Source organism: Streptopelia decaocto (genome assembly GCF_964273445.1).
Source record: "Streptopelia decaocto genome assembly, chromosome: 1".
Classification (NCBI taxonomy): Eukaryota; Metazoa; Chordata; class Aves; order Columbiformes; family Columbidae; genus Streptopelia; species Streptopelia decaocto.
The window spans coordinates 179,213,759-179,240,438 of NC_138663.1; the positions used below are offsets into that span (position 1 = coordinate 179,213,759).

Sequence of the window (26,680 nt, forward strand, 5' to 3'; positions counted from 1 at the left end):
TAAAATCAGTAATGAGAATATTCCTTAATCTTTATTAGTATCATCTACATCATCCCCACCAAACGTAGATAAATGAAAAGCAGCAGCAATTCAGACAGGTTGAGCAACAGACATCAGCACAGTGGATGTACCTATATACATCATGTCCTTAACCTAGATAATACCCCTCCTGATTCTATGACATACCTGTCAAAACCTTTGCCTAGGTCTGTAAAACCAACCCCATTTACCTTGGGGTTCAGAGGCATCAATGAGCTAAGGAATAATTCAGAGGTGGGTGATGACAGAAGGTCCCACAATTCCCACAGTTTCGTGGGCTCTAATATACAATTCAACCTCAGGGCAAGCAGGCCATGTCATCCCTTTCTCCCTGTATTTCCGAATTTGGATTAGTCTGCGTCAACAGAACGATGGACTTATCCACATGACAAAACCCATCAGGAGAGCCCCAGTTACGCTGCTTGAGATCCATGTGCTGGTCGATGGGGCAGGCGGGAAACCTTTGCACTGCAGGGGAGATGCGATGCATCTCTTACCTTTCACAGCCGCACCGTGTAACAAAACTGTTTGCTTAAGCTAACGTGACTCGCTGTTCCAAATATCCACCTGAGTTCTATTTTTAATTTTGTAACCCCTTGTAATAAAACAACGATATTCTGATAAGCTCCATGGGTACAGGAAAGCAAACACAGTCCTGTTTGCAGCAAGCGATTAAATGGCTGGCTTCCCATTGCAGTTTTAAACTGAGGGCGTAACATGCACTCTTCCTTTATCTGCAACTACTGTCAGCAGGATTTCTGTCCCTAATAACTAATAATTTATTGTTTAACTTTAAACTCATGATTGATTTATTTCAGCATTTCCCACACACAGCAATAAAGCATAGGGTGGGAAGGGAGATTTTTAATGCTTAGCTAATTCTTCTGAGCTTTAATCCAGGAGTGGAAAGGTAACAAAGGTGGGGCCACCTTCACTTCATTTAACACCATCAAATGCAGCCTGTCACAAGCAGCAACATTCCTCAAAATAGTGATATTCATATTGCATTCACTTGCAACATATGCTTTCTAAACCACTAAAATAAGCAGTAGCATTAATCCATTATCTTAGAGATGCCACCATGGCCATAAAAACAATGTTTGCCTCATCACCCTGTTTGCCCACCCATCTCTACACTGGGGAAAGAAATCAACAATGGATCAAAAAATAACAATAAATTAATGACTTTTATTTCTTAACACAGATACGGACTAAATTCTCAGAGTACATCTATCAGCCTACCTCCATCATTTCTGGTTCAAGCCTATACAGTCGCAGATGCAGAAGAACTTTAAAATGTGTAAAGCAACCCCTAGGGTATGAGAAGGCACAGTCACAGGTTACTAATTAGCTAGAAATAATTCATGAAAAACGTTCTAAGGAATTAATCCAAGGAGAAAAGGGGAAGGATTTGTCAAACCTGAACTGTAATCTCTTTAAAGTAGCAGAAATGTGAGAAAATGGGAGGTTCTAAGGAAAGCGTAAGCCAAGAATAAGGTGAAGGAAGCTGAAGCATTGCAGGATGCTTTGCAGATCATAAATTTGCACTCAGCAGCCAATGCATGAAAAAATAAAGTGAAGAGAGCGTGGCAGGAAAGGAAGGTCTCTAGCAGTGGTGTGGATGGGCACAGGTGGCAATGGAAGGAAAAACATGAATGTCAAATGTCATTTTACTGTAACATAAAGTTGTGTATTTTATTTTTGTTGAGCTAATTATCCCTCTGGCTCTGCAGAGATCACTCACAAGTCCCTGATATGGAATACTAAACTGTGCTTAGTGACACCAGCAGCCCACAGAAATCCTTGGTTGTTCTCATTCTTCAGGGAAGACAGAGTGACGGTATCTTTAGGGGAAGAAAACACTGGGACAGTTTACAGTTTACTTTGCTGAAGAGTTTACAGTTTACTTAAGCACTAGTATGATAGTTGTATGAATAAAAAAAAATGTAGAAGAAATCAAAATGGAAGAATAATATACATCCTAAATCTAGCTTCTGATTTTTTTCTTATCTGTGGCTCCCTCTTTTCTTCTACCTTGCTGTTATTGAGCCTTAATATTTTAAGGAAATATTTCAGGGGATTCGCAATGTATTATAGAAGCTAAATATACAGTCAGATATTAATTCCATTGGCTTGATAACGTAAGTGAATGAAAAACTCCTGTACTTGCTTAGGCTATTACATTCAGCCATGTACATAAAAATGATTTTGCCAGGGTTAATAACGATAAATGTTATTTTCCTTTCAGAATCATAAGCTATGCAATTAGACGTCATTAATTTCTGTTTTTCAGAAACCTAACATGAGTATAATAAAAATATGCTAAGTCTGAAATATTTCTGAACAATACGGTATGCAGATTTTTCTAAGTGTAAAATATGTCTGGCACTTAAAACATTAGACTGTAGAATTTCACTCCCACAGGAAAGGAAATAAAAATTGTAATTCACGTTCACTTATTAATATTAGCATCTTAATATTAACTAGGCTCTAACAAAGACATGAATATCAAAACCTCCTAATTTCATCACATTTGGCACCCAAGATGAAAATAGTTCTGACATAAGGAAGCAAGACTGTGGGAATGTAGAAGCAGGTGAGAAAAACTGTCTGACATTCTGTCATCCTACTCAACTGAACTGATTCATCTTCTTCCTGATCGTAAAAGAAAAATATGAAAAGCTCGCTAATGTCTTTCCTAAGAGTGTATTTTGATTTTTATCGAGCAAGCTGTCCTAACAAGCTCTCTATTAAAAAAACAACAAGAACAAAAAGATCTGCTACTAAAACTCAGCAACTCTTCTGACAGTACCACTCAATTCACTCAATTCATAGTAGGACTTCAGAGAATTATTTTGATGTTTTTTGTTTATTAGCTCACATCACTGCCTTTTATTTATTTTTTGCTACTGGTGCATTATTTACCCTAAAGGCAGCATTTTCTGAGGTCTAAAGACTTACTTGAACATACAAGTTGGTGACAGTTACTATTTCTCTGACAGTAATGCCTTCTTTCCAGGGAAGAACCATCGGATGCAGCAGGAAAAATTTCCATCAACCACAGAGACTGTTCAGTCCATTCTGCCTCTGCCAATTTTCAAGATTTATCCGAATTCTATTAAATAATTGAATTTTTAAAATTCCTCCAAAAAGAAAGGAGAGGAAATGCACCCAGTAGCTATTTTACTGTTTAGAGTAGAATTCTCCTCTCTACTAATCCAATGAGTTCAGCATTTCTTATTCCATTAATTGGAGACACAAACTTTCTCCCAGGCTCTTTTCAAATTAAAATTTGGAGTTGTTTGGAAAAGCTGAATACCTCTATTGACAGACTTTGAAACAGGGCAGGGTGGGAGGCAAAGATGGAAAGAAAGTAACTCTCTAAGCACTTTGGATCATCCCGTATTGAGACACAGAGGTTGAAACTTGCCAGGAGGAAAAATTAAGAAACAAAGGAGAATGACATTCCTCTTCTCCTGAAATTTGTGTTAGTTCACCTGGAGGACTATCTGGCTGAAAGATGCTTTTTTAGAGAAATGAAATCAGTGCGTGAAAGTCTTCTTTACAAATGTTAATGCCATCTACATGACACATCAGCAAATATTCTTTGTATGTTTTGAAACTTTCCTCCCCAAACACTGAAATGTGACACCAAACCAGAATTTGATTTACTTTATAATTTACTCATCGTCTTAAGAAAAGGAAAAGGTATCTTCCACTGCTGTACTTTAAGGCTTGAGTCCTCAGGAAAGTGTTTGTTGAAACACAGGACACAGTGTCAGGCCCTCAGTTAACAGTACAAACATCCATATTCACTGGAATTACTCCAGCTTGACAAGAGCCAAAGAATATTGTCCTGACTTTTGCATGCACTTACACTGAGGCTGAAAGCGTAAGACAGTATGTATGGAAGGTAACCTTGTGTTTGAAGGGTTTGTACTCATGGTAACAAGCTTAGATAAACCAGATTTATGGTTGGCTTTCCTCGTATTCTCCAAATGGAACTTTACGGTACTTGAAAAGACAAACCACACACAGAATATACACTCTAATAGTTGTTCTTTGTTTCTGTGAGATATCTATCTAAATACCTATGTATATAGATACATATACCTTGTCAATTACATTTCAATCAGACATGAATCAATCACCCATCTGCTGTGAGCTAATTTTAAGAGCATTTGAAAAATAATCAGGCCAAGGGCCATCTGAAACTGTTAATTGTTTAGCTAATCCCCTCATGGATTATCCTGATGAAGAGTAGGCCATCTTAACACAAGGAAAGAATCTGCATGGCTTTGACATTTACAAATGAATTTCTTTAGCCAACCTACCATACAGCCATTGCACTGCATGAGCTGATCACTATGTTTACGAAATTCTGAAATATCTGAAAAGCCAACCAGCTGTCTCATTTCTCTGTTAAGATAACACCGTAAAGCCTTTTTGACTTATTTGTATGCACTGATCATTAAATTCACATTTTTTTTCAGCTAGGCCATTATAGCTGCTCAGCAGGACATATATTTGTTTAAAATCCAAGAAATTATTTGGAGTATAAAAGTATTCATTACTCAGTGTGACTGCAGTTTGCAGAACAAAGGCTAAAGGGAATGACACATTTGATTCAGGTTATATGCCTAAATCAAGTTACAGATTTACTTATAAGTGATCCATCTCTCATGAAAAATCTGTAAATGAAGAAACATGACACCCCCCGGCTCCCCTTATTGTATATAATAATACATTTCACCGAGTAAACAGTGAGAAGCTGTTACTTCAGCCTTAGAGGAAAATGAAACAAGAGGGTCTTCCAAACTAAGCTATATCTCCATAACAGCTGGACAGCAGGACTTTTGAGCTGAATTCAATTCCTACAAAAGGATAACTGAAATAGGTCTCTAACAGCTGGAATCTGACAACAGCAGAGCCAGTCAGCCAGCTTATGAAAAGCCAACATTGAAAACAGAGACCGTCAGCTTGTGTGAACTCTCAGAAGCTTTGCAGGGCATCTCTGTATTGACTGAAAATATATTTAAGAAAAGGGGAAAAAACAACAACGAGAGTTAAAAACCAGAAAGATACCTATTAGATGCTAGCAAATACACTCAGTGCTTCACAACATAAATCTTCATAACAAAACATAATCTTATTATTTATTCCCAAACCTGAGCTGCAGAAAGAATAAAGCCCATACTATAAGGTTACGGTTTACAACACTGAAAGAAAATACTTTAGATTTAGACATTCATGACTCAAAAATCATGAGGAAAACTTATCTAGCCTTTTTTTGAGGCCTGCTCACATACATACACACAGACGTCTTCACTGTGTTCAATGGATTTCTCTAATAATCTGGTGCAGCTGAAGAGCGCTGGCTTCAAAATCAGCCTGCTACGGACACAGCTTTTCTGGGTTGCTCATTTTAAAAAACAGATCTGCAAAGCTGTAACAGCATTTAAATTGCTTTACATAGTCCTGTCTTCTTTCAAGAGAAGATAACCAAAAGCAATTCCGAGAACAGGGACACTATAATTCTACAGTATCGGGTGTTCATCTGTGCCTTGGGCAAAGGAAGTTATTCCTTCTGAAACAAGTTTTTTAACTGGACTTGAAAAAAACCTGGAAGTCAATGAAGCTGAAAGGTTAGTTTTAAATGATCTCAATAGGTGAAATAGGTAATTGGATTTTATAGTGATTATGTGTGCTAAAAGAGGGAAAGAAAATTAACATCTAAAGATTAATGGACAGTTTGTAGTAGGTATTGCTTGTAGGGACACCACAAGCTCGTTTTCCTACCCCAACCCTCTTCATTAATTTGATTGTTAAAGATCGCAGCAAAATTACGTTTATTTTGAAAAGGATAACATATGTAAACTCAGTTAATTTTTGGAAGAAAAGATCATCAGATTACTGTAATTTATTAGGGAACTAGAAAAGGTACAATACGAAATGTAGTAGATTTTTAAAATGAACCCTGTTTCACACCCTGTACTCAGTCATCAGTCACTAAAATAAACACAGTAACTTCGACAGGGAGATGCAGTATCGTAGGTAAAATCTTTGTAAGGAAATGTAACATTAGGAAAACCAGAAAAAGGTAGCGTAATATCTTCTAAAATGATAGTAAGATTATCAGATAACAAAAATATTTTCTATAGCAGTTAATATTTTGCTGACAGTGGTAAAACATCAAATGTACAACAAAGCCAACTTGCTTTAGCATATACATTAACACCCCGAAAAGCAGAAAACAAGCTATCAACTTGTAAGAAAAGATATCACACAGAGAGCTAAGACTTAATATGGCTAATTTAAAATCAGAAGCTTCAGGTAAGAACTACATTTTATAATAGATTAATTTAAAAGCAAAAGTAAACTTGCTACATTCTGTATTTTTATGAAAAATCATTAAACCACACTTATAAACAGCCTCAACTTTTTAGACATTACAGAGACCACTACTAATACACCACAAAAATATGCCCAGTTGTTTGGCACATGACTTTATGAACACTTGTATTCTCTTTTTGGACAATAAACTTTCTAATTTCCCAGAAGAATGTTTTCTTGATACACAGAAAGAGAACAATTGAACAGAACTAATTGTTTTGTGTCTTCTGCAGATTCACTGAGGCTCTGAGCAGCAGAAAATCCATTCGTAAGCCACCAATAAATTATCGATGTAGTTTACATTGCAGTCTGCTCATCAAAAGCTTCTATTTCTATAAGCAATGATGATGTTCTTACACAACTAAATAGTCACAGATACACATAATGAGGATGTCAGAGTTGAGCTTGACTAGTTTTACTTATCATGGCTTCAGTGGCCACTGGAGTGGGGTGAGATATTCTTCTATAAAAGACACCTACATCAATTACATCGCATCACAAAATGTACTACACTACATCGTGGTGTATCTCCCCCTTATCTACCTCCCAATCCATTGAAAGTAAACATTTCTGGGATATCTTCATAATTATGGCACTTTAATATCATTGAAAAATTTTTGAAAAATGTCACTTAGATTCATAAATCAGAATACTCTAGGAATTCAGTCTAATTATTTTTGTCTATTACTTATTCCCTACTTTTATTTATTACACAACACTACATTTTAATAAAGATCTTCATTATATTAATTGTAAAGCTCTACAGTTTAATAATTTTAAAGCTTTACAGTTTTCTCCACTCCAGCAGTTTCTCCTCTGGCTACATCTTAATTATATCCACCAACAAGGACACTTTATAGATAAGGATATATCTCTGTACTCCAGAATAGATATTATTGAGTTGCAACACCCATTCAGTATTAGCATTATTATACATTATTATACATACATACATATTACCTCTTTCATAGCTAATTATATGAAGTAACAGTCAATATGGGCAAATTCAAGAACTCTATAGAATCACAGAACAGTGTGAGTTGGAAGGGACCTTCAAAGGTCATCTAGTCCAACCCCTCTGCAATGAGCAGGGACATCTTCAACTAGATCAGGTTGCTCAGAGCCTCGTCCATCCTGGCCTGGAATGTCTCCAGGGATGGGGCATCTGACACCTCACTGGGCAACCTGGGCCAGTGTTTTACCACCCTCATTGTAAAAAGTTTCTTCCTCATGTCTAGCCTGAATCTCCCCTTCTTTAGTTTAAAACCCCTTGTCCTGTTTTAACAGGCCCTGCTAAAAAGTCTGTCCCCAAAACATCTTCCTACAGACTGACCACCTCACTAGAAACTCAGCGCCTCAGGACATGCAGCTGACAAGCACACACTCATTTTCAGAGAGACTAGTTGAAGCGGAACTACAGTGTCTGCAACCTGAATTTCAAGGACTAATGAGGTACCATCTGTCAGACACATTTCTGAAAGGGCAGAGAACGTCCACCTTCATCTGACACTGAATCGCCTCCACATGTTCCATGAAGAAAGCAGTAAAATTATTTATTTCCCTTAAAAAGTAGTCAACTAAAACACATGCTTTGAATATTCAATGCTCTAGATTCAGGTCTATAAGAACCATTAAAAGTATGATATATAGAATACTTCCCTGGGAGCATGGTTAACGCTATTGGCAGTAGCTAGCTCTGAAATCTGCAGAAATACCCAGGGCTATTGAGGATGAAGTGCACATTCTAGCATATTTTCCAATAAAATACTTTTACACCATAAGCTACTGACTGCATTTCTCCCCACAAAATATATAAAACTGAGTAGTGAACTGGTTTCTTGTAAACTTACTCTTATTTTGTTTTGCAATCCAAAAGTGTGTACTAACAACATTGTAATCCTTGTTTAAAACACCCTATAAACTTTATCAACATATTATGTAGACTGGGTTCTTCACAACTAATTTCAAAATGCCTTCCAGGATTTACAAATTTCTTCATTTTCTATATTCAGGAATTATTTTTGTAGAACTTCATAGGACTACTCAGCATTTTCTACTCAAATCTTTCTCTAGAAGCATGTTAACTACGAACAGTACTTTACAGAGCCTATAGAATATCAACCCAAATATCTTACATATACAATGTTCTCCTGAGCTATCTGAATTTATGTTAAAGTACTGTTCTGTCTGACCACACCTCATTAAAGAACAATTTTTCAATAACACAGACTCTGAATGACAGAAACACTGTAGTATTTCGTGAAAGAATTGGGATTTGCAAAAATGCTAGTGTGTGTTATCCAGAAGGAGAGGGTGGCTGCTCAAAGTAGAGAAGATTGCAGGAAAGTTAACACAAGGCTGAAAGTAGCCGGTCGCAAAAGTGTTATTTAGGGAAGATGTGATGGAAGTCTAGGAGAGGAAAAGTACAAAAGAAAATGGCAACAGAAAAGTGATGAGCTAGAGCTATCCAAGTATCAGGAATAAAAGGACAATACATTTGAAGACAAAAAGCTGGGAAAGTATTACAGAGACTGTGCTGTTAAAGGGGAAAATGTCAAAGTGTATATTTTTATTAGCACTATTTAAAAAACAGTTATTATGGAAAGAGATAGAATGATAAAGCTAGGAAGCTGAAGGCAGAGAGGTAAAGATTAGGAATGAAGCTGAAAAAGGATGAGGTTTAATTGAAACTGATGTTTCTAGACATTTCCAGTCTTTATTTCAATTTCTTGATTTAAAGTTCATGTCATAAACAACCAGGCAGATAATTCTATGTTATTTCAGCTTTTGAATTGTTTTCAATTGCTATGTTGTCTTTAAAGAGTCTCTAAAGTCTTTTAAAAGTCTCTAAAAATACTCTAAAAAGGTCCACTTTTTAGCTTGCACATAAAAAAAGATTCTGATTTCCTATACAAATATGTTTATGGGGAAGAAATACATGTGCTTAGCAGAAGTGCCAAAAAAGCCAAAAAAACCCCAAAACAGTACTAACAAAACACCAAAATCAAAACAAACAAACAAAATCCAAAAGCCTTTACTATGTAAAATGTTTCTTTTCTAATGAGTGATATATTTAAATAAGTACCTTTGAACTTTTTCCCTCACATGGTACCTCACGCTTAAGGAAATCTCTCCAGACATTACACCAAAACATTACTCTCTTCTTGAGCATGGTTTAACATCAGTATGGTTTGACTTCTACTTCCTCTTGCGTTAAGCAATGTGATCACATTAGACTCTTGTGCTACCTCCTCAACCTATCAGCTGATTGCCTCTGCCTATAAAATGGATACATTCCTGTGGTCTGTGTGCCACCTACCATAATAGGGTATTCATTCAAACAATAAGTATAAATTAAACTTCAGAAACATGAGTTTTAAAACATGGGAAATCAGATTCTAAACACGAAATATGGAAAAGTCACACATTCTTACCTATGCAGTTGTAAATACTCTCTGGGTCTGTTTAAAAGGTGAAGGAATCTGTCAACAATCTTGTTTTTCCCAACACCCTGCAATAAATAAATATAATATTAAGACATAATATAGATGTACATATTAAGAGTTACAAACAAAGAAACGACAACTTTCCAAAACTGTTAAAATACTCTCCATAGTCCTTTATAGGCACATACAATTTCAATCCACATTCAAGCAATTCTGAACACAATTTCATGTTATATATTTCATTGTACATATACATGTATGTATTTACAAAATACTTATCTGTCTTACTAGGAATAAACAGAAATGGGATTGCAGCCCTATAGTTACGTCACACGTGCCAATGCATTCTTTTAACTAACACAATTTTTTTCCAGCCCTTTTATTTCACAAAGGTATTGTGAGGCCGTGCATGTTAGGAGGTTGGCTTGCACTTAATAGGAAAAGATAATTCTTGGTGGTCATAGGAAACATCCTATAACTGTCTCGTGGAATTGGAGCATTGTCTTGGTAATATGTGCTAATCCAGTTCCACTGGAGTTACCAAAAAATGCCCAGATGGAATCAGAATTGGGTTGGATATCAAAGTGATCTATCACTCTCCTATTGCAGAATGTCTGCATTAATTAGCGAGCTGTGCAGAACGATAACAGTGGATTTATGGAGTGAATCAGGTGTTGTTAACACCCTAGTGGGTCCTGTCCAAGCAGTACAGGAGCTGGTACCTCAGCCCAGGACTAGACTGGTTCCATGAAAGGAATTAGCAGAGGGCATAAATTAGCTGTGCAGCTGGAGAACACTCTCCACTTTAGTCTCGTCCTAAAATAATCCAGGTCATGCGTCCCTTGACCATGTATTAAACTGCAGTAAGGAGATACCCTTCAAAAGTACATTCCTGATCGGGTTTAAATGCTAACATAGATGCAGACCAAGGTGACAGTTCAGATGCAGAAATTCATATCCCTCCTGCAAGGACACGGCTGTGGACTTGGGAGCTCAGAATGACAGTGAGTTTGCCAATGGTTACCGAGGAAAAAGAATTAGTAGAAAGAAAAGTTAATCGTAACACAGCCAAAAGCTGTTTGACATGACATCGTCCCTCTGCTGAGATTCTCACTCTGAGTGCAACAGCACATCTAGTAGTCCACATCAATGTAAAGTAAAGCAGATAAATATAACCACAGAAAGATTAAAGAGATTAGATTAAACCAACTTGAGACTCACTCATCTCTTTCTCTTAGTGATGAAACAGAATAGGAGCATTGAGAGCTGCAAGTTGTGACATTTATGACTGCAAGTTCTAGCTGAAAGATGGGAACTGCCAGCTGCAAACTGCAAACTAGGCTTCTCAAAATGGAACCACATGCTCTCATCTGACTACATTTATGAGAACGGAGAATCGTACGCATATGGGTAGCAGTTGAAATCACGGAAGGAGAGTTCTCACCACGAAAGCAGAGGAAAAAATACCACAGAGCTGACAAAAATAGAACTACCTAGATTCTACTGAAGACTTGACTCCAACACAGGAAAGCCAACTTAAGTTAGTGCTCAGCCACACACCTCCTCACAAACCTTCTTCCATCTGCTTCTTCAAAAGAATCTACAGCTTTACACATAGAAGTAGTAAGAAGCTGCAACACTCTTAATATCTATCACCAGTCGTTTCTGAAAACTGTCACTGGAAACACAGTTTTCCATGGCTTTGAAAGAGGAGATAAATTGTGCTAACTGATTCTTCTTAGAGAACATACCCATTTGGGACGAAATACACAACTTCAGGAATTGCATCAGAGACATCAAAAGTAACCAGAAACAGGGTAAGAATCCTCTAGTAGTGCACACACACAATTTTATTCCCATATATTTCCTAACCCTTGCAGTCAGAAACTTGAAGTCATAAATGGGTGAATAAACAGGAATAGTCCTAAAGTCAAGCACAAAACACTCTTGCTGAAAGCAGCTTCCTTTACTTTTCCTAAGAGAGCTAAAGATGACAGGGCCGATGTGAGCACGCAGTTTTCTGTGCCAGTCCTGAGGGGACTGCAGAGCCCTTTGTCTGCGGAGCAGGACTCCAGCCAGCTGTGGCAAGTACAAATATGAAGAAACAGATCAACACACTGCATCAATGTAAGACATACTTAATATCAAACACAATGGTTACTGTAATTTAAAAAAAAAAGGCTTTTGTGTGCTTTAATGGAAAGCCCGTGTGGGTTTTATGTTTATGATGGATGCTTAAAATTATGCCTGAAAAGGATATTTTACCAACTACAAAGTAACAGTGCTAGATGTCTTTTGCCCCCTCCTGTTTCAATAGAAATATGACCAAACGGCTGGTTTTGCATATTTCTATCCATGCTGTTATCACCAAGTGTCTTAAGAGAAGCGCACCTCACTTCTGAGAGAACGCTCAGAGGACACAAGCATGGAGGGGGACCACACAGAGGAAGGGAGACAGCACAGGTACCGAAGTCACACACTGAAGTCACGGGGAGCCATGCCACAGCTACCTCTCATCTTTTCCTCATTTACATTTGTGCATCTCACCAGGCTCTCCACCCATGTCTTTTTATTTCATTTTAAGTATATCTCAATTTCAGAATGTGATACATTTTTTAAAAGGTGCATGCAGTATTTAAAAGCCAAAAGGCATTCCCACCAGGTTTTAGCTATTATAAGCACGTGAACATTGCCCAACTTGTAGACTGAACTGCTTCAGAGAGTACATTATGTGCCTTCAGAGAGGCTGTGGTGTACCACATAAAATCCTTGGCTGGCAACAGTAGCTGAAGCAAAGTTCAAGTCAAAGCTTTTTTATTCCATCCCTTCACATTCCTCCTTCATGACAAGTTACCACTTCTCTTTGTCTCAGTTACTCCACTGAGAAGGAACGATATAATAGGAAGGAAGAAACCAAAGCTATTCAGAAGGCTCTTTAGCACCATTAAAAAACTGAAAAAAAAAAAAAAAAAGAGCTGGGATTAGTTCATTCCTCAAGTACTATTCATTCATGTAAAGCCAAAAAAAAGCAGGTTAATTCCAAATTCATTTGACCTTCATGGGATAAAGAATACGCCTGCTAGTTATCTGCATATCGACAAGAAATGTCAAAAAAGCTGAAATGAGTTACTGGTACCTAAAAACCAAGAAATGACAAAACCAGCAACAAAGTCACCCTCCTTTCCCCTGAGTCTATACCCAGTGCCACGGATCAAGCTGGATCTTCTGGACACCCCAGAGCCAGCAGTCAGCTACTGAACCAGAAAGAACCAGAACTACCTTTCATATGTACATACTAAAAGACTGAGCTGAACTTGAACTGGACTCTAATCTCATGTAATTTCCAATTATTGCAGTCTAAGATACCATTCAGAGGACAAACCACTTTGCCATTAACACTTGCTGTATGTTATTTATACACGCACTATTGCAGTTACTTAATTTAACAAATATAAACATACGCTAATTAGAGAGAAAAGAACATCTGTGTTGGTGTTTCAGCTGAACTGAATAAAAATATTTCAGACAGCAAGTATTAGACAATTTTTATCTCATCAGACATATGGGACAACTGAAATAGAAAAATGGGAAGTAAATATCTGCACTAATGAATACCAAAAAGGAAATTATGCAATTAGAAAGCAAAATAATCCCTTAGTTAAAAATTCTCCGAACTGACATTGTAAACACTTGTTACCAAGGATAAAATGACTTAATCTTCTAGCAGTAACTGCAGTTTCAAATATAAACAAGGTTGCTGTAGGTCCCAGGAGGCGTTTTGCTATTCAGAATGCAGCTATTACAGTAGGGGACAGATTTCTCTCCTGCACAGCCCAGCTAAAGTCAGTAAAGTTCTAGTCTAAAAGAACTGGACCCAAATTTTGAACTTGAGTTTGCCTCTTATAAAAAGACACTATTAGGAAAAAAGAAAAAAAGTCTAGGCCATGCTGCTTCACTTTTCTTTCAAATTATTTGCAGGTCATACTGAAGCAGTTAAAGAAGTTGCCATGTTGTGCTCTTCAGCTGAGCCACTGCAATCACCCCTTTTCCATTTCAGCACCCAGCCGTCCGCATGGCAGAGCGCCTGTGTCATTACAGAAGAATGAAACAAATTTTGAAACTGGTGAAAAAAGCAGTTTATCACTTTTTCACCTTAGCAAATTTTATTTTAGAATTAATTTTAAAATTGTATTACTACAGAATAAAAGACAATCTTGACTTTTCATTAAATTCTAGCATATGTTTACAAATATCTCAAGGGTGGATGCCAAGAGAATGTGACCAGACTCTTTTCAGTGGTGCCCAACAACAGGATGAGGGGCAACGGGCACACACTGAAGCACAGGAGGTTCCATTTGAATATGAGCAGAAACTTCTTTACTTTGAGGGTGCCAGAGCACTGGAACAGGCTGCCCAGAGAGGCTGTGGAGTCTCCTTCTCTGGAGACATTCAAAACCCACCTGGACACATTCCTGTGACTACATACATCTTGACTGAGGTTGCTATTTTTACCCCAGAGGATGTATTTCTGATTTTTAGAAAAAATGTACTGTCATCACCAGAGCAACAAGCAGCACGTAGCCAGAACTCCCTTAAATGCTCCAGGTGTTATTACACTCATCGGTGCCTGCCTGGAACGAATGTGAATAACACGGGGTGGTAATTGAGGAGAAGGCACCAGCAGACACCAGACCAGAGGATCCCTGCAACAGCCCCTGTTGTTGCTGCCTCACCTGGATCTCAGCAACAAGGGAAAACAGTGTCACAGACCAGTGATTTAAGCCTTGCCTCAGCTGTAATCTATGTATTTATTGGTCACAACAGTGAATGCTCTGTGGTTTAGGATCTCATTATTTTATTTTGAGTTTATCATCTGGGGCATGCAAAAGTTATGGTGTGGTAAAATAATAACATTTAACCATAATAACATATAAACTTATTCCCTGATAGAAGTAATGAATCAAATGCTTTGGATACATCTCTGATAAGCTTGTAGAGTTGATACCTTTTTCTGAATTTAAGTACGACCTTCAACCCAGAGCCCTGTCAGGCTAAATACAATCCTGACATTTCCAGCGAGGTAAGACAATTGTGGTTCAACGGAGAGGAGCATATGAAAAATTTACAATACAAGGAACCTGTGGGAAGGAACATCTGAAAGAGAAATCAATTCTTTGATTCTTTTTTTATTCTGGGTCTTCGGTATAACTTGTAAAGGCAGAAAGCAACAACGTAAGCAGAGACACATTGAAAGACCACAACTATTCTCATATATGCACACACCATTACGACTGTAGCAAGTAAAAGAGAAATATTTTCAAAGTTTTCTACAACTGTCACATAGAAATTCTTAGGCTAAAAAAACCCCATCACAGTACTTGGCCCAATTTAGCTCATTTGAAACTCAAGTTTCTTCATGCTCATAATAATAATAATAATAATAATTTGGTTTAGGATAGTACCTTCTTGCTTTGCAGAGGAAGCTGTCCATTTTACACCAGCTGAAGAAGGAAAACAAAGTCCTTTATTACTAAAAAAGTTGAAATAGCAAATGCTTGGCATTTTAAGTTTTCTGGTGACTGATATTATTACACTCTCAGTGTCTAGTTAATTCAATTTCACAGTGAGATAAGAAGAGTGATATTACTTTAGAAGGATAAATTTATTCAAGCATGTCCCTTTAAATACTTTTAAGAAAGGCTCAATCATTTGTCCTACTAAATTCTTTAAGAATAAAATAAATTCCTAATGGGAGCCCAAAAGTTAATGTAAGTAGTTCTCTCAATTAAGGAAAGGCAGCAGAAAGGATGAAAATACATTTTTCTATCAAGAAATAAATTACCAAGTGTGCCAAAAGGCCACTACATTAATGTATTTGTGATAGTCTACTCACTGTGGGCTCACATCAACATTTTTACTAAGTGCTGCCAGAGATTTTGTCATCATCTTCTTACAAATTATTTACCACAATATTTAGCACCTTCATAGAATTCTTCATCCTTATTCTACTTCACATTCTTTCTGATTTTCCCTTATCTGTAAATCATCTAATTAGACTGGAAGCTATCGGGGAACAGGCGTGTTTTTTTACCTTGCAAAGTACTTTGTACATGGGGAAGTAGAGGGAGAGCAATTTTTACAGTCTGAAATTCCACACCATCAAATGAAAGACAAAATTTACATGCTTTCTGTACTCAGCAGCGATTTAATCAGTAATTGAATGGCATTTCTGATTGTTCTTATTGATTATCAGCTTTGTCTTTCTTGTTGAAAAGAGAACATAAGCAACAGGAAAGCCAGAAAAAATGTGTAATTCCAGCATCCATTAAGCCTTAATAATAATTGTTAAATAGAAGAAATACATTATTTGAGGTTTGTTTGGTTTTTGGTTTTTGTTTTTTTTTTTTTTTCCAAGTAGTTCCTCCTTCTTAAGTAATCTACCATAAAAGCAGGAGGGATACTGGTAACGCAGATATTTCACTGGGTAGATCAGCCAGTACCAAATACTTAGAAATAACCATAAGGGTTGCCAATTAAGATAACTATGTCGTGGTTTAACCCGAGCTAGCAATACAAGCATGATAGCTGCTCACCCACCCACCTCCCCAACTCCCAAATAGGGGAGAGAATTGAAAAGGACGGGAGAAACTTGGACTGAGATAAACACAGCTTAATAAAATAACAAAATACTAAAACGCTACTAGTAAATATATATATAATAGAAATAGAATATAAAAGATACTCAACGCAATTTCTCACAAACTCCATCCACACTGAGCAGCCAGGCCCAGGAAGCAGCACCTGGTCCTGAAGAGCTGATCACAGAATCACAGAATGTAAGGAAAAAAAGGCAGAAAGGCCCACAGGCCTCTCCAAAATGGCAAAAGGCCAAACTAAACATCCTGAACAGAACTCCCCTGGCCCCGACAGAAAGAGTTAAGAAGGTGAAGAAATGAGAGAGAGCCCAGAAGATGCCAGCTCTCCTTATATATGTAACGTGATGCCAATGGGATGGAATACTTTTACTGATCAGTCTGGATGCCAGTCAAGCTCTGTCCCATCCATGCCCCCCTTCCTCGGTGCCCCACACCTGTGGGCAGAGCGCTCAGAATGTCTTTGGCTCTCAGACCAGAACAATTAAAAACATTGACTCTGTGCTGGTGTTATCTCTTATTCTCAAACTAAGTCCAAATAATGACTGTGCTAGCTATGAAAAAGAAAGTTTTCTAACTTCATGAAGAAAATTAGCTCATTTTCAGTCAAGCCAGAACAAACTACCAGACAAAAGAGAAACTGAGAATTCTGGAAATATAAGAAAAAGCAAAAGATGACAAATAGGGAATGGTCCTGATGAACATGAGGTATCCCAACGTGTGTTGCATTTCCTCTCTCCACTCTGCAGGAATATTAACAAAGAGAATGTTCCTCATAATTTTGGTGACGTTTATACTATATGGGCTGTTAATGTCCACTCAGCCACCTTTCATTGCTGTGTTCTACACTTTGGAAATGGTCTAAGGCCTGTAAAAGATGATCTAAGTGTAGAAGGCCAAGCGCCGTATGCCAAAGCTGACAGGGTACAGTCAAGCAGAGAGGCACACACTGACCAAAATGCATCTAAGAATATTGGCTGTACATATTGAAACTTGAAAATAAAATACATGTATTATTTCAAAAGACACATATGGAATGGATAAGGGCTAGTGAAGCATTAATGAAGACATGGCCAGAGATCACATACTGTTCTCAAGGCATCACACAGCTCCTGGACCTGGTACAAGCTGCATGTGTCCTGCTATTATAAACAGAATCACAACTGTTCTGTTTAGGTAACTCATGATAGATCATGGTAGAAGTGTATTTTAAAGCTATATACATACTATATTCATATTTACAATATTTATAGTTACGCCATACTTATACAATGGATGAAAATAGAGTAACTTCAAAAGCCAAAATGAACGCTACTTGTTATTAAATACTTCCTGTATGCCAACTCTGTCCTAAAACCAGAAACGTTCAGGATTCATTGCTAAGACAGAACCTCTTGAATTTACAACATCAGCTATCTGAACAGCTCATACTATAAATTATGGCAACAGAATAATGCCAAATAAAATACCTGAGCTTTGTTTAACATGTGGTTAGGTTTTTAGAACTTCAGGGCTATAAAATAATTCAGAAGTGACAAGGCTGTGAGCCCTCCATCTCTGCAGAAATCCACAAATCCCTTATAACTATGAATATTTTGTTTGGTATCTTCAGAGCCAGCTGATGTTTGCCAAGACTTCACCTATGACCAATAAAGGTGTAAGCATCCAACAGCTCTCTTTACACAACTTCCAAATGCAACAATTTGGGAAACATTTTATGTAAAAATTAAAATTGTGAGACAAAATAAAAGTGTTTTAGCCACTGCTATTTTTCACACTTTTCCACATACATAAATTCTGTTTATTAGCATAGTTTCTCTCCTATTTGCCAAAGACAGGAATCCAAGGAAACAGTAAAAGATAACCAGTAGTGGCCAATCCAGAACCTGCACAATATCCATCAGGAAAATTCTTGCAAAAACACAGCTTAAACATTTTCCTTGGTAGTAAGAATAAATACTCCAGTCTGCCTCATTAAACTTGGGAGCAGCTCTAAGAGCTATATGTAATAACTAAAGTTTGGAATAAGTAACCTTTACTAACCAGGACTCTTGGTGATGTTTGCCTGTTGCTTTGCAAGTCATAAATAGCTGCTCATGCTCAGCCAAGGAAGAAGCTGCTTTAGAGCTGCTTTGAGAAAATATGGATGGTCTCATTCACGCTAAGACTACGGGTTCCTCTATGAAGCAATACCAGAAGCCACCTTCAAAATACCAGCATTTCCCTTACTTGGAAGCTATTTCATAGCTGAAAATTCATATATTTTCACTGCCTTTCCCAAGGACCTGAAGAAACTTGTTCGCTTATATATGAAATGGAAGCACATTCCAGTTAGCATCCAAAATAAATCAACAACCAATGTAAGCAAATAGTTACACAAAGCCATATTTCATGTAATACAATTATGCTATGAAATCCTGGGCCTTATAAGCATCAGGGAACACACATGAATTAAGTGGGTTATAAAGTAGTTTGGTTCAGAACCGGACACTCCTAAAATATGTGTTGGTATCTAACAGTTGTCTTCAACATCTCCTCGGTTTCATTAAGAAAGCCAGTCCCTAACATCCACCAAAATAATCTAATTTCAATTTACTGAATTTCAAATAGTGATTGTCAAAGCTCAAATGTTGAAATCACTCTTGGTAAAAGGACTGTCACCAGACAGCTCTAATTAAAATAAACACACAGAAGAGACAAAATTTGCAGGCTTTGAAATAATGAGAACAGATTTAAGCTAATATAAAATTTGTGTGCATACATATGTTATGAAAACCAAAGATGGAAAAGCAGAAAACCAAATCCACTCAACCCATCAAAACCAAATCTAGTCTCCAAAAGAAAGACTACAGGTCAAGCCTTGCGCATTCAAGCACAGTTGAAAGGAGACACTAACTTATATAGTCATCGTTTTGATGGACCACATTATATTCTAAAGTATATGCCAACTCATTTAAATATCTAGGAAATGACACTGGCATCAAAAGGGATGTTAATCATACATTTGACATACCCAGGTTCAGAGTAATTGAATTGTCAGTTATTTACATGGGATTTCAATGATTCACTCATTCACCAACAGGAAGTACAACAGAAAGGAACTCAAAACAGCACGTCATATGTCCACACAAAAACATTATCTGTTTCTTCCAAATGCAAAACACAGGTGTACACTGATACATGTATCAAACAATCATAAAACTCTACCTTCTTATTACAAACTGGACTGTTAAAGTAGCTGAACAGTGAAAGATAATATTTTAATCACTTGCTTAAAAAAAAAAAGAGGCTTTAAACACTAATATCTTCAATGGGAAGGTATCTGCATATATGGTATAAAGCATATTGAGGTAATATGGTTGCTTTAAAATACTGGAACAAGATTCATCACATGCTGTAGTAATTTACAGTCATATATTTAAGGAATAAGCCAAGTAGTTTCTAAATCGTTAGTGACTATCCCTGAAAAATGAAGGATGATCAGTGTGGTCCTAAAAGACTTCAGAATGGCATCTACAGTGCTCAAACTTAAAAAAATAGTATTTAAAAAAGAATAGGCCAGTTGGCCTTTCCTTAGTCACACACAAAAACAGTGGAACAAATTAGTGAAGAATAAACCTGGAAGCAGTCAGAAAGTATGTTAGCACTTAAAAACAAAACCTGTATTACTGATTTGCCAAAGACAAATCACAGCAAATCAAACGATTTTCCAACTTAACGGTACAGCTGAGCTGATGTCTAGAATAAAAGCAATACGTTCCAATACTTCAACCCAGTTACATCTTTTAAAACTGTCTCCAATTAGAGTTTCATAAGCTTGGAGAAAATGTGGCACACATTAAATTATTAAAGATGACTATACCACTGCTGGGAAAGTACCTTACACCCTAGAAATTGTGTTCGCATAGTCTTCAAAATTTTTTTGCCAAATTGGTAGAACATATGAAGCACATGTCAGGGCCTTGAGTGTACCACTGGGCTCTGCAAGCTCTTTCCCCCCACCTTGGTTTTTCACTTGCCTGTGCTGAAGGTCAGCTCTGAGGTGGTAGAGCTGCCGCCTGGGGACCCCCCTTTGCCCCCCACAGCTTGGGAGCTGCATTGACACTCGGGATCTTTCTTGGGTTCCTTCCCAACCTCCACTGCAGCGATGCTGTGTCTGGCCCTGCACCTTGCTGAGCCCAGCTTGGACTTGCTGACTTGACTTCCTAGCTTGATCTCAGACTGGTTTTGGCAGCCACTAAGCACTTGGCTGAGCATGGCTCTTGTCCCCAGATCTTCGTTGGCCACTGTACGACTGTGGACCTCCTCATTAAGAACACTGTCCCTGCCTCTGTTCCCCTGTGGAGCAGCCCACTTTTGCTGATCCCTGACAGCAGGTCCTGCAGGCAACCTGTACTACGTAACATTTGCAATACCAACTCAGAAGATGACATAGAGAGCACTAGGTATGAAACAGAATAACTAGATCTTATTTAATTTCTAAAATAGATTAATTTCTATTTATGAACAGACGAAGCCTTTTGGGAGAAGCTGGCATCATCCGGCAAAAGTCTACAAAGGTTTCAAGGACAGGATCTTTGTAAACTCAAGCTGTTAATGACGACTCTAAATTGAAGAGGCTGTATAAAACTGTACACTGTCATTTTAACATATGCACATTAATAACAATTAGCATTTTATATTTCTTGTCACGTAGGTTAAACCATTAGTGTTTTGTGCTACGACTTTTTCCAAAGGCTATTGCAAAACATAAGGAGAAACATCTGCTAGAAAATGATTGTATCCTTGCTAAGGGAAAGCCAAACTAAAGGGAGATTTACTTTATGAGGAAAAAACAACCTGGTAGCTTGGGAAGTATGACAGAAATAATAACAAAAGCTCTCTTTTTTTACAGAGCTAACTAGCAAAGTGTATAATTCTGTTCAAGTAACCTAACAGTTCCAGTAATAGTTTAGGGTGGTTCTGAAGAACAAAGACTTTAAAACATACCCGTATCTGCCAACATCTCATCTTGGCGAGCTTATAAACTATTAGACAGAGTCATGAAACAGCAAAGACCAATTAAAAGAACACAACAACCCCAATGATCTCACTAATAAAAGTCTCCATCAACAAAGATATTAACCAAAGAAAAAAGAAAAATCTATCTCTTCTAGACAACACTGGTACTTTGCTATCAATAAATAAGATTTAGATAATACTTATAGGTACACGTCTTATGTACCACTGGCCATTTTAAAGGAAAGGTTTGATATATAGCCACAAAGAATATCCAAAACTATTAACTGAAGATTTTAATCATAATGATGTTACATATAACTATTAATGTTTTGACTTTTTACTCTGATAGTATTGTAAAAAAACATTTAAGGCATTTACATTTTTCACTCATGTGCCCATAAAACCCATGGACACTACTAGATAAAGAATCAAAAAATTGGCCAAATAGCTCAGTAGTGTAAATGAATGTAATTTCAATGAAGCAAAAAAGAGATTTAATTTCATTATTAATTAATGAGTTTGTTCCATGTACTTTAAGAGATGTTTAACTCACCTGATTGCCAACTAAAAGAAGATGTTCTCCCAGCAGAAAGTCCTTGAGCATATCTTCCATTACCATCATGTGCTAGAGAAACAAAAGCACAATTTTCACCCCTGTTTTTATACTCTCAAATTTATACATTCACTAATGACAGCAGTACAACTGGAACTTTCAGGATTTGGGGCCAAAATTTTTTGCATTTTATGCTTCCAGCTATTAATTTCATAGCAAGAGTCTCTCAGCCAATAATAGCAGAGGCAATCTATCCAGAGACTAAAACAATGAAACAAAAATATTGACTCTCCTTATGTATTTCCTCTGCTGCAACGGACTGTGGGTGTCTGATTTCCCTAAATATACAGAGTTTTCTGTATTCACTCCTAATGCATTTCATTTTAGCCTAGTTGAATGCTTGTCACCCAGACTGCAAGAACTTCCATTAATAAGTGTATGACAATTTTCCAGCAATTGTACTGGGAGGAAGCAGGTAGGACTTTACAGAAACCAAACTGAGGCAATAAAAGGCAGCTGACATTAATATGTAAATTATACACATTTATTTTATTAAACAACAGGTCTAGCTTAACGACAAACACATTTTTCTATTCTAATCAAGCTCTTTTTCAAGGAAAACAAAACTAGGAAAATGCAAGTTCAAGTCTGAAAGTGTTTATTATGTGTTTTCTAAATTAGACTGCCTAATTGAAGCCAAAGTGCTTGAGGTGTATTTTACATATATACGATAACATAAAAAGTAACACACGCTGTACATCATTTAACCTTATCTTGCTCCTCACAAATAATTTGTTTAAAAGGATTAAAGGATTAAAGGATAATGTGGCAATGCAGACTACTTTACCCACAACAGTCGTGCATATTTCTCCACTGTATCTGGTAAAAACAGGTCATCTGTAAGTAGGTCAGACAACCTACTTAGAGAAATTAATGCTTGCGTTTAGATAAACATATATATTTTTTTCACATTATCATCTTATCTCTAGTACTTGATCTTAAAAAAAAAAAAAGAAAAGAAAAATCAATAGCTTCCCTGTATTTCTGAGCATAGAAATGCTCAGTTTCTAACGGTGTGAAAGATGTTTTAGGTTTTCAGATCTCTCCAGAACAGAGGCAGAGGGTGGGGAAAGAAACTCTTGCAAACACAGCTTAATACCACAGAATCCTAATCAAGCACGTCAAAAGACTACTGAATACTCAATACACAATTTAAGGAGAGAACTTCAAGGCAAATTACTGTATTTTCTGGCATGTATACACACAGGAACTTTATAACTGATGAGAATCACTGACCAGATACAGCGTAAATCCTAGGAAGTCAGTTTTACCACAAACACTCACTACATTTTTTATTTTATTGCTAAGGCACGAATGCTTCCTTCTGATGACTACTTCTTTCATCCTGAATCACACAAATATGTGTACATTACAGTTTCCCTGCAGAACAGCTTTCCCACAAGAGAAACTCTGTATTGATACTTTTTAAAAATTTGCATCAGTATCTAAATTAGCATTGTATTAAGATGCAGACATTTTAGATTAACTATTTACCAAAGGACTTGTATCTAGACACATCAATATTGCATCGACTTTAACAGTCTGTGTTCCCCAAAGCCTGGCCTAAAGCTGGCATTTGGCATAACACCTAAAATTGTCTCCATCTCTGTGCCACTTGTAGACCAACAGCAATGTTCCACAGCAATGCCAAATTCCACTAGAACATAAAATGTTTCAAGACCAAACACACAGAAGCAAAAACTATTTATTTAATTACACTGTGCAGCACTGCAAAGAGCTGAGGATATGTTTTTTTTTCTCTGTTTTGGTTCATTTCTGTAATTTTTAGATAGGAGAGAGGAAGTATTGCACTAGACTCATAAATCAAATTTGTCCTCCAGCAGGTTTTGCTAAACGATGATTACAGCACTTGAATGACCAAACTACAAACTAGCAACACAGAAAACAAGAGTAGAATTCATTTAGAAATGGGAACAGTTATCCCGACTGGTATTTGGTAGTTGTTTCCTTCAGCATTCAGAGTGCACAGTTACCAGGGACAGATACAGAACAGTTCATTCTCTGAAGCATTTTTAACAGATGTTGCCTAAATAAAGATGCATAATATCTGAACACAGGTTGTGTAGACTTTTCTGAAGCTATAAGCAAGAAGGTGGAAAAAGCAATGCAGGTATAAGTTCTAGCAACACTCAGGCTTTTGTTTCCAACAGAAGACCCAACTTAAATATTTTACCAAAATGGCAATACAGAACAAAACCTCACATGAAATGGTAGTGGGGAAGATGAAGAAGACTGTCGTCTGTTCCCCTTGACCAGCCTGTCATCACCTTCAGTAGGTGATACTTATGTAGCATAAGCCTTTCTTTGGAGAAATTGCAAGTGAGAGAGGAAAAAAGAAAGGAAAAGCAAGCAAACCCAAACCTGGTCCCTGAAAGAACAATATTTCTTAAGATCACACTATTAGTGTTGCACTTCAGTGGCAAAATATTCTAGAGGCAACTTGGAGGTTAATTCTCTTGCCCTTGTCTGACAGTTTTGAGGCTTCCAGGCTAGATGGAGAAAGAAGTTGCAGTACACCTGCATCTGCAAAAGGGTAGGAAGAAACAAAACCCAAACCCACAGTCACCAACCCAAAACAACCACAGTCACCAAGCCCTTCACTTTTTTTGTGTTCACTAATTACTCTTCACTACTATGAATTAATTAATATGATTCATACTAATGACTAAATAATAAGCTAAACTAATTTTAAGAAATAATTTATAAGCAGTTAACTAATAACTAGTTACTCCTCGCTTTGCTTTTCAAACATGCAGTGTTAACTCTAATTAAAGGCAGGTACAACTTCATGTGACAAGCCTGTAAAACAGGGTCTCAGGATGGAATCGATAATCCAACCCTAAGAGAGGATCAATCCAGCAGCAGTAAAAAAAAAAGAAAAAAAAAATCGCTCAACACATGTGATCAAAGCATTCTAAATAAAATTCAGTTTCAGTTGCTATTACTTCATATTTCATCAAAGTTCAACAGGATTGTTGAAATTTATTCACAAAAGGATGGCGAAGACACATCTGAAACAAGCATCAGATCCTGTGAGATGAATTTTAACCTGAAGAAACTACTTCAGAAATATACCCTTAAAATTTAGATAGTAAATTATTTAATACATACGAGCATGCACATCAGTACACATGTAACAAACCTTTTCTACCCTGGAAGCCAAAGATTGATACTTACTTGTGCATTTTCATAAAACAAAACATCAGGCACTTTCATTTTCTCGGTTGAGTTATAAATCGGCATTGTCACAGACCCGATCTTCAGAATCCCATCCTTTATTTCACCTAGACATTTTTCAGGAAACAAGGAAATGCATCACTAACAGCATCCTCTGGACAGACAAGCAATCAATCCTCAACACCTGAGTGATGATTTACAAATTTTAACAAGGCTGTGGGTTGCAGTAAATTATTTCTATCTAAAGAATGAGAATGCTTGGAAGAATCTGTGTTAACAAGAGGTTGCATTATTACGAATTTGAATTCCCTTTAAAATTGCAAAGAAGGCTGTTACAATAAATGATGAATAGGGGAATGGGAAAAGTACCATAAGAAACACTAGAAGATGTTGCTTCTCTTTTGGTTTAATTTCTTGCTCACATTATTGGAATATCACTAATATTGTTTGGTTACATTTCCTCAACCCACAGGTCTTCTCACTCTCATCCTCCCTGTTGTTCCTCCCTGTCCCATTGGGAAGTGAGTGAGCAGCTGTGTGGGTCCTTGGCTGAGAACCAGGACCAACCCACAACAGCAGAGTCACTGTTGATTCTCCCTTCCAGCACTGCATTTTTGCCCAAATGGGTTAATGCCAGAATATGGACACATTCAACATTTTGGTGAAAACTGGTTAAATTTGTGTTCATTGAAATGACCTTCAAATACAGCTCTGAAAGAAAAAGTACATTAGAAAAATATCTTAGATCAACAGAACCACAAATTCTGTCCTTAGGAAAACAAAAGCTAAGTGTAAATAATAATATTGTGCAATAAAAATAGTAATATTTTTTGCCATGAATTTCTTAATCTGGTATGGTGTGAAACTGAAAAAAAAAACCTAACTTCAAGACAGATGTTTTTAATTGTTCATCTATTATTTATATTATTATATCTTTATGCCACAAAACAGAGAAACATAAAGAAAATTCAAGGGATGTGTCCAGATTAAAAAAAAAATGGTAAGTAAGTAGCCACACACAACCAGCCAGAGTTCAAATTATTTTATATATATAGTTTTTATATATACAAAAATGCAAATACAGATATAATATTACATGGATGGCTGCATATGTACATATGTATATATATATAGACATACGTATGTATGTGTATATAGACATATGTAAGCCTGCACCTATATTATATTGTATGTAATGGATACACTAATATGTCTATATCTATATTTTTATATACATACACATATAAATAAAATCTCTAAAACCAGAATTCATTAATTAAAACCAAAAATGTATTTAATACTGCAAAGATCTAGCAGTAAAATGCATCACAGAACTG

At 36.8% G+C, this 26,680-nt stretch overlaps 1 protein-coding gene across 1 annotated transcript in view; it reads right to left on the minus strand.

The window, feature by feature from the left end:
* VWA8 (von Willebrand factor A domain containing 8) overlaps positions 1-26,680 on the minus strand; it is a 186,568-nt gene that overhangs the window by 90,926 nt on the left and 68,962 nt on the right. Inside the window, exons 19-21 of the mRNA XM_082050523.1 lie at positions 25,344-25,450; positions 22,086-22,157; positions 9,867-9,943 (exon numbers count right to left, since the gene is read on the minus strand). Of these exons, the coding sequence (XP_081906649.1) occupies positions 9,867-9,943; positions 22,086-22,157; positions 25,344-25,450 (256 nt within the window). The remainder of the gene's footprint in view (positions 1-9,866; positions 9,944-22,085; positions 22,158-25,343; positions 25,451-26,680) is intronic.